General features: G+C 36.3%; 1 protein-coding gene across 10 annotated transcripts in view; it reads right to left on the minus strand.

Annotated features, from left to right (window-relative positions):
• The window catches only part of TBC1D32 (TBC1 domain family member 32), a 90,984-nt gene extending 77,149 nt beyond the window's left edge, over positions 1-13,835 (minus strand). For 7 of the 10 annotated variants that reach the window (XR_008449102.1, XR_008449103.1, XM_054062265.1 and 4 more), the window contains exons 1-11: positions 13,586-13,721; positions 10,988-11,142; positions 7,317-7,478; positions 5,546-5,723; positions 4,838-4,909; positions 3,502-3,627; positions 2,599-2,677; positions 2,354-2,454; positions 2,206-2,267; positions 1,570-1,705; positions 773-832 (exon numbers count right to left, since the gene is read on the minus strand). Coding sequence is in view for 8 of the 10 variants with exons in the window: in XM_054062265.1 (XP_053918240.1) it covers positions 773-832; positions 1,570-1,705; positions 2,206-2,267; positions 2,354-2,454; positions 2,599-2,677; positions 3,502-3,627; positions 4,838-4,909; positions 5,546-5,723; positions 7,317-7,478; positions 10,988-11,142 (1,131 nt within the window). In the remaining 2 variants the exon portion in view is untranslated. Of the gene's footprint in view, positions 1-772; positions 833-1,569; positions 1,706-2,205; positions 2,268-2,353; positions 2,455-2,598; positions 2,678-3,501; positions 3,628-4,837; positions 4,910-5,545; positions 5,724-7,316; positions 7,479-10,987; positions 11,143-13,585; positions 13,722-13,779 lie in introns of those variants that run through there. The other 3 variants (XM_054062262.1, XM_054062266.1, XM_054062268.1) reach the window with 3 other exon arrangements.
• Between the last annotated feature and the right edge of the window lie 257 nt (positions 13,836-14,092).

Below are 14,092 nucleotides of genomic sequence, written 5' to 3' on the forward strand. Positions count from 1 at the left end.
CCTGCAAGGACTTCCTATTACCATCTTTCTGTTGTATGGAACATGCTTTATTCTATGCTCTGTTCTATGCATACAGATAAACTAGACAAACGACTTTTATAGTTGCCTGTATCTTTGTCTCCCATTGTAAGGTTTTATCAGTCACATAATTTTACATTACACTTCATTTATATTACAAGATTTTACAAAGACCCGTCTATATGAATAGATCTCATATCTGTACTGGTCTTACCACAAATAATGAAATTCCACCCCAACGAAGAGATCTTCCCACAGAAAAGATGTGATAGGATTAAAACGCCCATTACTAAAGATGTTTTCCCAGTTTGATTTATTTTGCTAACACTTTGCATCCTTAAGGTTTCATATCACATCTGAAAAGAATGCTACGGTGGTTTTTTAGTCTCTTTCCAATAAGAAAACAAATTCAGCATAAACAGTATTTTTTCACGTACCATTTGCTATTTTTATACATTGCCAGAAATAGTTCTAAATACAAATACAAATAAGAAATTAATAAATAAAAATTCTGATTAAACACCTGCTATAAAACATCCAAATTTTCCCAGAGCTGGCCACGTACCCTTCTTTGCAATTAACAAAGAGTCATTTAAGTACAGAGAATTTAAAAAAAAAAAAAATAAAAAATGCTCACCTAGCTAAATAACATGGAACAGCTCTGACAAAAGGGAAGAAAGGAAAAAACATGCTAAATCTACAACATGCAAAGCAAGAACAAGTTGCAAGCTTATTAGCCCTCGGAAATACTTACCAAAGATTTATATTTCTTTTTCAAAAGCCTAAATACCACCGTTCTGCTGTAATGTGCATGCTAAAATGACAAAGACATAATGTCAGCTTCAAACATGCAAGGGTTGTGGGTTTTTTTAATTAAAAAGTAGAAATTATTTCTGCTTCTGTTCCATTAGGGATCCAGTGCACAGTACATATACAACGCATTGCACTCCAGCTTGTGTAAACTAGTATTATACTGAACTGAGACTTCTGTTTGCAGTACATTTAAGATGACAAAAAAAAATTATGTCATCAGAAGAATATGTAGAAGAACATTCAATAAACAGAAAAGCAATAACTACACTGAAATGTTAAGACGACATGTTTTCACATTGCCATGTATATTCTAAATCATAATTTTACACATGGAAAGCTGCAAAAAGGTCTAATGTCCAGTGGAGTTTAGCAAGTTGTGTGCAGCAAATCACATATATAACTGTACTTTCATGCTCAACACTTCTTCCAGAAAAATACTTGCATCTTTTGATGGCTGTCAATCAATCACTGAAGTCCTGAACTGCAGCAAGTTCCCAGAAATGTAAAGAAAAAGAGTAACTGAATAGAAATGCAGGGGAGAGGGCAGCGTTAAAGGGCAAAGGACATAAATATCTAAAAAAAAAATCCAGTACTGTCTTAGTTACAGTGATCATTATAGGTTGTAACCAGGTCACAATGGGTCTGTGATAATAATAGTCATAAATCACTTTCCAAAATATATGTCAGACATGAACAAGTTATGAGCTGTTTGGTTGGGTTTGGGTTTTTTTTGCTTACCGTCCACTTTTTAAACCATACTGCTTTGATATCTAGCAGAGCCAAGAAGTAGACTGGACTCAAAAAATCTGGATGATTAGGCTCCTGTTTTATTGACAAAAGTGACAAAGTACTCTCCACTACTTCTTCCATGTACCTTGTGACACAAATAGGAACAAATGAACAGAAAACTAAAATCACCTAAATCTTTCCACCAGTAATATTCAGGAACAAATTCTTTTTAAAACTTCATCATTCAGATAAATCATAAATATGAACAAAGTTATCTTTAACTTGATCTTGTAAGGATATTAATTCTTTGTATGACCACGAATGAAACTAATATCAACATACATGTGTATTGTCCTACATGATTCTATATTTCATTATATTTCTTATTTTGTAAAACACCTGAATTATCCTTTTTAAAAAGCACTTACAGCACCTCAAAAGCTAACAGCTTAATATGACCCATGACTACTCCTACACAACTTCTGTATTCCATTTTTCCCCTCTCTCTATTTATAACCACCCCTTATCACTGACCGGTCTTCTGTGCATCCTGTAATCAGCATTTTGCTAAAATTATATGCATCTAATTACACATGAAAAATTATTAAATTAAGAGACAGTGATGGGTTTTAGAATGTGACATACTTTTCTGGATAACGAATCCAGGAAGAGGGAGCTTCCTTTTGGTACTCATTTAAAAGTCGAATCTGAAAACATAATTATTAACATTTTTTAAAAATTAATGCGTAACGTTTCAGTAGTGACAAATAAGGCATGGAAAGTTCATCTATACCTTTTTAAGTAAATTATTTACATCTTTGTTAGAAACATCCAGACCAGCAGAAATACGAAGAGAATATTCTCCAGAAAGAAAGTACAACTCCAAGTGTCTTGCTAGAAAAAAAGGAAAAAAAAAACCCTCATATCCATGACAACAGTGGCAAAACACAGTGTATTATACAGCTTCATTATCAAATTGATTCCTGATTGTCAGGAAGCACATCTCATGAAGTCTTAAATGTAATTAAATGCACATACCTAAACTTGTATAGACTTCTCTTGTCATATTAAATGGAGAAGAAGAAAAGCTTTTTGCATAGAACCTAAGAATTTTCTCCTAAAGGAGAGAAAGCAAGAAATAGTCACGTACTGTGTACTATTATTGCACACTAATCAATACATACGGCCACTATTCTTAATATTACATATTTTACAAAAATACACAGTTTGGGAACCACGGAAACCATAACATGAAAGAAATTTTAAGCAAATACTTCAGCTGACAGCACCAATGCAAATCCTCACTGAGATACAAAGAAGCAGATCAGGCAGTATTACTGTACCTTCCCTTAACATTAATCTTTTTTATGTTTTTAAATGTAACAATGACTTCTAACTAGAACTGTTTAAAAGAAAATTGTAAACCTTCTAAGCTGAATAACCACTGGGGCAACTTTCATATTTATTCAATAATCACTTTAAAATTAAAAGAAAAACAAGCGTAATTGACATAATAAATAATCTACAAGCAGTTTATGTAGCTGCCATCTTCTTTCCTCATCAGTGCCTGCGTAATATTATTATGTATCATTTTCTCATCATCACAGAGATTCCTGACATAAACAGGAAATATTAACATGATGTGTTTTACAGAAGAGTTTTGTCAATTTTTTAAGTCTTTTTGCTAAAAGACATTAAAACCTATTCAATCCCGTTAAAAGATACATATATGAGTACCCCTCTCTCTAAAAATCTTATTGAAATCCTATTGTAAACTTTTAAATCAAGTCCTACTGGAATCATAGTTCTTTTACTTCATAAGTTAATCTGATACATGCAGAAATAATAAAACGTCTTGGGACCAGTCATAATATTCTTATTCCTCTCCGGTACTCTACTAAGACTACACATCTGATAAACAAAGACAGAATATTAGCTTACACTGAATGTTGCATCAGGATCTGACAGAGACAATGTTAGATGCTTACGCAGACTTGGCCAACACTCAGAGTTCAGTATATCAGAGGGAGGGGCAAAGCACAGCGCCTGCAATGCTTCTTGGCGAACCTGAAGTGGTCAAAAAGATAAACACCACAAATCTGTCCTCAGCAACCCTTCAAATATGTAATTTACAATATACTTTCGAGGAAGGAAGGAACCAGACCTGGCTGTAGAACTGATAAGGAATTCCAGAATACTTATCTTCTGCTGCATTTTTACAGTGCATTTAGACAAAATACTAGATCAATAAGAAAAAACCAAAACAAAACAAAACATATTTGAAGAAGCAAGAAAACCATTTAATACAGGTTTTCAATTCTGGATGTGGGGATTATGTTCTATTTTCTGCTTGTAATCAAAAATTTGTTTAGCAGGCAATACAGAAAACTATCACCAAATACTACAGATTTGCCAAGGAGCTCTCCAAAAATTCAGTAATGGAAAGTGGAAACAGTTACCAGGCACTATGTTTTACTGCTCAATTTTCATCAGCGCTATAATCTAAGTAATTTCAAACCCCTTTTATTTTCTTCTTTTTCTGGACAACTGTAATCTCTAGTAACTTATTTCATCTTACTGAAACAAACTGTAGGAAATTTTAACAATATTTAATAGCATTAGACTTTTCACCTGTTTTTTTTAAGAAAACTTGATCACGATGTTTATACCAGTTCCCATCTACCACGCCTTTTTCAACTGCCAAACTATCCCAAATAAATCCTACTCAAAATTATGTTTCTCCATGCTTCAAAAACATCAGCAGCTGGTGCTGATTGGTGGTTAAAGAGCCAAATTAGTACTGCCACTGACAGGAAGGTAAACCAAACTTGGACTTTATATATTCCATTTGGCAGCAGCTTGATGGCAAATCAGCTGGCATATCTCTCCTCATATAGGGATAACATGAAGAACAACACAGAAGTTACCATGAAGGACAAAGGGCACGTACACATGAAAACAAGATTCAACATCTACTTTTCTCACAGAACCACTTTTTCCAAACTAATGCCCATCCATACAATATAAACTTCTAAAAAACAGAAAAAAAAAAAAAACCTTTACTACTGCAACACTAATACTTGCTGCAACACCAGCTTTTGAACCAAATGTTTACAAACAAAAAAACACTGCTCTGCAGAGCAGTTGATGCACCGAAGCCAAGATAGATAGAAGACGCCACTTAGGTACATATGATCTCTTACACGCATATGGTCCATTTTCCAACATCAGATAAACATTATTTGTACTAGCATGTTATTCCTTCTTTGCTACTTACTTCCTTAGGCTGAACAGGGTCAAGCCTTTCTACCAGCAGCTGCAACTGTTCTTGACTCATGAAGGTGTAACTCTGTAATACACATTATCAAATGATCATTAGACTATTTTATTAAACTGAACAGCAGAAGATTAAAATCATAAGTCTTTCTTTTAATTACTTTTAATAATTAGAACCTCAATATTTATATTAAGATTAGAGTCAACACTCTGAACATTTTCTGCTGTTTGTCCAAAGTTAAATTTATAGCAACAAAATTCTCATTACATAGTTTGCTTTGCTTTACTTAAATGTTTTCTGTATCTTCATAAAATCCCTTACAATAATTCATTCAGTAAGCAATATAGCACAGTGCAGTATTCTGGAAATGAACTGCAAATTACCTAACTTCTAAAGCAAAATCACAAAAAGTTAGATAATGTATTGCTTTTACCATTATTTTATCTTTTTCTATGTAGTACTTGCATAGGTACTTTAGAGCATATGGGAATCATATTCATTTCATCTAGCATGTGCTGTCTAAGGGATAGACCGTATAAACTTCAGTACTTCAGAGTGAACAAAAGGTAATTAATTTTTTGGGGGATACTTCAAAGATAGGAAGGATGAATCTTTTTCTAGGGCTGCTTCACAACCTCAACTGACAAAAACGTAACAATTTTGCAGTACCGCGCTTATTTCATAACACAGAGAGAAAACACATTGTACTTGGTTCAAGGAGGAGTCACTGTCAGAACAGTTGTCCGTGTAATAGCCACTCTGACATTCTTTCTTTGTTTTACTATCCAGCTCCTTATTACACATACGATCTTCTTCAAACTTGTTAATCAAAGATTCTACAACAACCATCATGACATTCTTCAAGGCATGCATCATTTCCCTGTATCTTCAAAGTAAAGATGATTTAAATATTAAAGCACATAGAAAATCACCAATTAAAAATTAAGATCACTAAATCATTAATAACTGAATATAGCATCATGGTACTTATTCTTAATTTACAGAAATGAATCAAAGCCAAATGCAAATCCAAAATTAGTAACAAAACATGTATACATTTTAAAATTATAATAAAATTAATTTTTGCTCTGCTAAAACCATTCAATGAACTACTACTAACATAATCCTTTTCTGGGCGGTTCTTAAGAAAGAACAATGTGAACCCATCAAGAGGGAGAATCTGTCCCTGAGGAAACAGGCCAGTTCTCATCCTCATTACTGTTTATGTCTCTTCAACATCCTATATTACTTCTGCAATAAGCCTCAAGCAGAACCAATAGAATAGAATATATCATCTTGATTCAAGATCTTGAGTACAGATCATGCACACAGAAAAATTTTCTTGCAACAAAACCAGATTCTTCTTAGATACATAAATTGAATAATACCCACAAGGAAGTAATTCAAACTAAAAGCTGCTTCAGAAAAAAATATATTGTAAAATGTTGATATTTTATTTCAATATTTTTTTTTACTTTAAGGCTACTATTACTCATTTTACAGTCACCAAAGCTATAAATTACAACACTGCTTTAAGAGAGCTACCAGCCTCTATATCCCAAGGAAAAGCAACTTTAATATCCACTGGAAGGTGAAGAAGGTAGTAGGGAAGACATGACTAAGAGAATTTAACGGGTACTTAGAGAGGTTTTTCTATTTAAGGATTCTTTACTAAACACAGTGTTCAAAGACAGTGTTCAAATCTGGACCATAGACCCTGTAATATGCTGATGTATGCTTCTGCACACCTACTGATTTCTGTCAATCTCAGAGTCTTAGTAATAAAAATCTAGGGTAATTACACACAGTCCACATATCAATTCTATACTACATTGACAGGACTGAAGAAGTATCTTTACATGTACAGTAAAATACAATGCAAAATACCTCAAACTCCAACTTTTAAGCTAGTCAATGAAAGCAGATCTGACTAAACATACTACTCTCATAGAATACCTAGCTAGATCCCAAGGAATAATTAAAAAATACACCTCAACTCTGTATTTTTTTTTTAAAGAAAATAACATTATCATGCAGACTCTCAATTTATAGCTAAGGAAATTATCAAACTTTAGTACCTGATAAAACCAATTTTTCCTTTAGGCTAACTTCACTATCACAACTGCATTTAATTGGCAACTAGTGAAACAGTATGAAGCAGTGATTCTTCTCTCAGATCTTACCGTTGTCCAACTCCAGTCCTTGATACTTCAAAAACGTCATAGATTTGCTACAGATCTTTATGCAGTAGTTCACAAGCTTAATTACAGAGTGAGACAAAGCAGAACAAATTGCAATGGGGGTTGGGGGGAGGGAATATCTGAACTGCTGAGCACTGATTTTTTGAAAGCAAAGAATCACTTTTGTTACCCATTCATTCAGAATTTATTTTTTAAATTTAAAACAAATTCTGGAAAGGAGAAATGCAAACAAAGACCAAGAAGAAACAAAAAAGTGTGAATTGCATGTATATACTCACTCTTTAGATTCATGGGTCTGCTTAGTAACATGTTGGACAAGTGTGTCATAGCCAGATACTTCGCCCTGATTTTGGGCAGAAGTACATTTTTCTGTTTCTTCTTCAATCACAGATCCCACGGAATTATTTATATATTGTCTAAGGTATTTCACAAACTCATAGCTGCAACAAATATACAAAATTAAAATGCAACAGGTTTCCTTGAGCTTGCTCTCAAATATTTTCAACATTATATTACCATAATACCTTCTCTCCCAGCAGACCTGTTACTTTAAAGTAAGAGTTCATGACTTCCAGAGAAATAAACTTCAATGATGTAAAAACACGATAAACTTTGATTTTCTTCAATGTGGTCACTATCAGCATATTCCAGGAAGAAACAATACCAAATAGTTTCCAATTTGTTTTCATGCTTCTTCTAAATGTAAAAAACACTCAGACAAAAGTGTAAGGCTTTGCAGACAAAAAACCACTGAATATCAAGTTCAAACTTAAAATTCCAATGGAAATATTTCTTGGAGCATCCTGAACACCATCTTATGCAATATCCATATGGCATTACCATTTATTTATGCAGTAATTCATAAAAAATGAGAAGAGGCACAGAAAACACGATTTATAAATTCTAGCATATGAGCATGGCTTATGAATGTCTGGGTGACATGACATTATACAGATCTCACTCAGTCAATCTGATAAACTAGCTTTCTGTGATTATATGTATTTGTTAAACATAAGGAAATTGGCGCTTTATTCTCTTAAAATATTCAGAGAAACTTGCTCAAACAAAAGAATAATCATAGGGGGATTTCAAATGGAAGACTCTTGATGGGTCCTCGGAGTCTGTAGCTATAGAAATTGCTAAAAAGTAGTGCTCAAAATATAAAAAGACTTTTTTTGGTTAGTCTTCTGATATGTATAAAGGACAAGGCAACTAGAAATGTAAAAAAAAAAAGTAACCATACATAAAGAGCAGATGCATTATTATATTTTCATTCTATCAAATGCAGATGCAAAACTATTTGGGTTTAATTTGAATAAATAGAGTGAGAAAAAATCAAATTAAAAAGTCAATCATGTAATAGAGTTCAAAGCTATAAAATGTAAATAAAAGCAACCGTTACAACAGGTAGCAGCTTTTTCCCTTCCTGAATATTAAAAAAAATCCACCAAAAATCAGACTACATTAAAGATACATAAAAAAAAAAAAGCACACGAAATTGGATCTTGTATCATGAGACATACTTATTCACTTGATTGCCTCCCTTAAGTTCCAGCAGGTTTAAAAGGATTTTTTTTTCATTTCCCACTTTTTGCCATTCCTACATCACTTTTTGTTTTCCTTGAAAGCAACAGAAATAAATCTCAACAAAGAAACAGGCATGTTTATTTGCATTTTCATTTGTCTTCAAGGCTGGCTTTTCTGCAATAATGAAATTGCACACAACTCTCCACTGAATGAAAGCTTTCATAAAACTTTCTGCTATTTGCTTTATGACAGTAAGCTCTCCAGGGTCTATATTCCTGCAGTGGCTTTCCTCTGAAATAAACAGCAAGCACATCATTATTCATGCCATTATGACTATGTCTGCTTGATGTCCTAGTCTTGATCTTCTGCATCAAGCTTCAACCTTAAAAATGTTTTGTAACAAGTAAGTGTTTCAGCAATGATAGAACTACTACTTCACATGCAGACTCAAGTCAGGCTGATCTTGATGGGCTTAAAAAGGAAGCATCAAGGAAAAAAAGCGTTAAAAAAGTCTAGGACTTTAATTTAAGGAAAAAATACAACAGAAAACATGAAATCTTGATTTATACTACCATACATAAATTTTGAATTTGAATCAGTTTTGGGTTTTATTAATTTTCTGAGTGTCCTGTGTTTTTATCCTTTCTACATCAAAGTGGGAACAAAGGATAAAGTAAGGCCTCAAAATCTAAAAAAATTACTGAGGCAAAATGTCCAAGAGACAGAAGGGCTGCTGATCAAAATGCTGAGCTGAACTAGTGTATTGGACAATCCAAAAGCACACACTACTAATAAAGTAGCTTGCAGTCTGGATGGATGGCGTAAGGCTCCAGGAGGAAGTTTCTTAATGGTCTCATGAATAAATCACCATATGACCTCTCTGACCTCCCATGAAAACCAGTCTGTACTCCTGCGGGTCATGTACAAGACTAGAATACCTCCAGAAATATTCTAGTGCTGGAGAGTACTGCTTATATTCTGCATTAAAAGCAACAGTTGATTTTCCGTCAAATGTAGGTTAAAACTTTTCTCATGAAAAGGAAGTGTCTTTAGGATCACCATTTTTTTAACAAACCAGAAAGATTAATGGATGTCATGGTTTCAGTGGTTTTTAAGGGGGAAGCTACGTATGCATTGTTTCCATCATTGTAGACTTTACTCCCTCATCATGAGTATTCTCCCAGTTAAGTCCTTAGAAGGAATATTGACAGAAAGAAATTCATAGGGTTTTGCTTTTTTGAGAGTTTGTTTTCTGTACATGTATTCTTTCAACAAAAATGTTTTTTTTTCTTTCAAAATTACATGTAATTTTAATTTTTGATATAACTAGCTCATTTTGTCTCATGCTTGTCACCTGGTAACATGATGCTCGAAATTCACAAGGCTGATAGCAGAAATTTTATCATATGCAACAGGTAATACAAACTAAAATCAAGCTAAAATACATTTTGAAACGTTTAGCATCTTCAGAAGACAGAAAAGCATAAAATTTTTTCAATTATAGTGAAATTTTAGATAAACCCTAGTATTTTGCTCTTTTACCTAGCTTCTACCACTGATGAAGCAATGCTAAAAACTAAGCAAACTTAGAGAATGCTGCTAGCACCACTTCTGAAAAAAAATGGCAGGGAACAAGCCTTCTCAGAAGAAGTCAGGTCACAGAACTCTCATCCTCATTAAAACGTCCTCAAGGTCATCTCAGCTTGATATTCTCTTGACTTGTCATAAATGCATATTAAAAATCTCCCACACAGGAAACAAAAAAATAAACAAGTTAGAATAACACGGGAAGGAAAAAGGACTGTGGGCTACAGAAACCTAGATCATAGTAAGTGTGGTCACACTGTCAAGTCTCATTTAACAGAAGTGTGACAGGCATACACTTCTGCTTTATTCAAAATATAAATTAAAATAACTACCACCTGAAAATATACACAAAGGCTCAGTAACATAAGCTAGACAGAATAGTCAAACATAGAAGCCAATTAGCCTTCTGAAAAATCATCTTATTTTGAGAAACAAAATTACATTGCCTAGCAGGTGTCAAAAAGACTGCCTGACAGCCTTCAGTGAGGATTTCTTCTAGCTTCTGTTCACATGTGCATGTAATACTTTACACGTATGCATTTATCAGAGTTGGCTAAATTAGGTAGTTTTGTAAATTCTCTCACAAACAGCTAATCAATTACTATTAGAGTAAAAATAATGTATTACTAAAAATAAGGCAAAAATAAAACCAAAATATAAGAAAGACAAAAATAATTTTATTCTCTAAATTAGCATTAGTAATAGTAATAATTATATATATAAAAATGCATACGCATTCACACAGTAACAAAAATTGTAAATATTTCACAGGAATACTACAATTCAACACATTTCACTTTCTTCAAAATACTAAAAATAATAAAAATACATTTACTTGTGAAAATTTTCATCTGTTTCCTCCAAATGCAACAGAATTTCTTCTGCACATTCTACTGATGGGGCTCCAGTGATTTTTTCCCTCACACTCTGCAGCAATTGTCTAAGCATAGACTGTAACAGAGCTTCATCTTCGCTTGTGAAGTGAGACATCTGTATAAAGCAAATATAAAAGTAACATGCTTTCTTAGTTTTGCGTTTTTTTCTTTCCCTTCAGATGCTAAGAAAAGCATGAACTCCTTAAGTTGCCTCTTTTTCCTCTTATCAACAACAGGAGATTATGCTATCAAAAGACATGACCACAGACAGGAAACATTTGATAAGACTTATCTTCAGATAAACTGGAAACAAAATTATGAAATGTTTCAACAAACCTCCTGTTATCTCAGTACAGTACTCTTAAATGACATTTTGCATAAGAAAATCCTGAATATTCCTGTTTGTTGTTGCTTGAGAATTTGCCTGCCAAAGTCACAAGACTACACCATGATTTAAAAAGGCGGGGGGGTGGGGGTATTAAAGATAGAACAACTGTATCCTGATGACAAACCTCTACAAGATTCAGCTTCCCAGTTCTGATTTTTTGATCCCTCACACATGATCGAAAGTCCTGGCAGTTTTCGCAGGGAACAGAGGCCAGGTGCAATTGCCAGAACTGTTTCATTTTCCTGGGGTAATCGACTGTAGTGACCTGACAGAGTCCTGCCAATTTAACACTACAGCTACTGGGAAAAACTGGGAGCAGCAGCAGTGAGAAAGTGTAAATTTCTGTCAAGTCCAGAAAACAAGTATCTTATCAGTTTCATTTTCAAAGGCTGCAAAAAACCCACAATAAGCTTCATTTCAACCTTGACTAATTAATTAACCTAAATTCATGGCTTAAACTTTCTCATATGCCAAGGAATACTTCCAACCATCAACGGCTGTTGTAGCTTATGCACCTCTAGTCTATTTTAGGAAGAATGATTTAGAGATCTCTGATTTTTCTTTTTTCTTTAAAGTCCATCAAAGACTCGCTAAGCACCTATGAATAAACAATATTTACACTCAGAAGAGACAATATAATAAGTCACTTATTTACAGTTAAACAGTATCAACTAACAAAAATACCAAAGCCGCATAACACTAGCTGGTTCCTTGAGCCAGCAATTCTCCAAGTAGCATAGGTGCTGAACACTTTATTTTGATCAAACACAATTCGACACTAACTCAATGATCCTATGAGAAATACAATAAATTAAAAATAAAGCCCTTGTAATAATTTTAACTCCCTGGTTTGCAGCCCTCCTTCTTATAAACTATAGTCTCAAGACATTTAATCTAAGTCAACGCATTTTTAGATCTATATAAACTGCTCTCGTAAGTCTTGTACTTTGACCTTAACATGGTAATATCCTACTGTTGTGCAAAAAGCTTCACTTAGTATTTTGGTACAACTAGGCATTTTTTTATAGTGTAAGTATCTGGATACCGACTAGCAATCAGTGCAAAGCCCCACTCAGACAATTCACAAAAGACAAATTATGAGAATATTGCAGTTTCACCACCAGCCTGCTTTGAAAAGTCTTATTTGATCTATTCAGTCACTGACAGATATATCTGTGCTAAAAGTAATTTTTAAAGGTTTGCGGTTTGTTGCGGTTTTTTGGTGTATTGGGCGGGGAGGGGGGCAGGGAAGAAATGGGAGGGCACACAGCCTACCCAGTACACTCCCCACTCAGTTTCCATGCAAAATTCAATCACTTTCCCCCTAAGAAGCCTTATCCCAAGCCCAGTTTATGCAGTCTTTCCAATTTCAAATTCATTTTCCCAGCACTGTCCTGCAACTGCAAGTCCTGCCCCAGACACACCACATGATTCAGGAAGGAGCCTGTCGCAACCAGCATTTGCTTGAGCAGGGTTTTGAAGCTGGTGAGGGAGCTGGAGAACACATCTTACAAGGAGCAGCTGAGGGAACTGGGGTTGTTCAGCCTTGAGAAGAGGAGGCTGAGAGGAGACCTTATTGCTCTCTACAACTACCTGAAAGGAGGTTGTAGAGAGGCGGGTGCTGGGGACAGGACAAGGGGGAATGGCCTCAAGCTCCGCCAGGGGAGGTTCAGACTGGACATCAGGAAAAGATTTTTCACAGAAGGGGTCACCGGGCACCGGCAGAGCTGCCCAGGGAGGGGGTGGAGTCCCCATCCCTGGAGGTATTTAAAAGACGGGTAGATGAGGTGCTCAGGCACATGGTTTAATGGCAGATAGGAATGGTTGGACTCGATGATCCAAGAGATCTTTTTCTACCTGGTGATTCTATTTAGTAATAAAATGGTAGTTTTGGCAACACACCAATGACAGCAGTTACTAGAAATGAAAGCAGTGCAAGAATGCCCAACCCTTCTCTTTCTATTGTCAGTCGTTTCATAGAATCGTAGATTTTAGTGATTGGGTTTGGAAGGGACCCTAAAAATCACCCATCCAGTTCCCAACCCCCCTGCCACGGGCTGGGACACCTCCCACTGGGTCAGGTTGCTCCGAGCCCCATCGCACCTCGCCTCGCACACCTCCAGGGATGGGGCACCCACAGCTTCCCTGGCAACCTGCGCCAGGGCCTCACCGTAAACAACCGCGGATCAGTTTCATCAGTGACGACAGACACGAAAGCCCTTCGCTTTTTCCAAAGCGGCAGCAGAGGAGGGTGAAACTGACCAGCTCCCCCAGCTCCCGGCCAGGCCACCCCGGCCCCGCCCCGGTTCCCCCGGCCCCGCCCGCCCCACCCGAGCCGCGCCCTCTCAGCACAGCGCGAATCACCTTGAGGCGGCGGCGGCCGCGCAGCGACCGGCAGTGCCCGCCCCGCCCGAGTCTCGCTGGGACCGAGCGGCATCGCGAGAGGGGGGGGAGGCGGGGCTCGCCGCCTGCTGCCCAACCCGGGGCCGCCGCGGTCCCGCCAGACCGCAGGGCGGTGTTCCTGCCCCAGACCTGCCCGCACCGGGGCTGCTGTTATCGCTGTTCCAGCCCCCCCGCAGCTGTTGTCGGTGCCCCGCCCCGAAGCCGCTGTTCTTAGGCCCCCCCTGCAGCCACTGTCGCCGTCATTCACCCTTCTCCCGAAGGCGCTGTCCCTGTC

This window comes from Cuculus canorus, chromosome 3 (genome assembly GCF_017976375.1).
Source record: "Cuculus canorus isolate bCucCan1 chromosome 3, bCucCan1.pri, whole genome shotgun sequence".
Classification (NCBI taxonomy): Eukaryota; Metazoa; Chordata; class Aves; order Cuculiformes; family Cuculidae; genus Cuculus; species Cuculus canorus.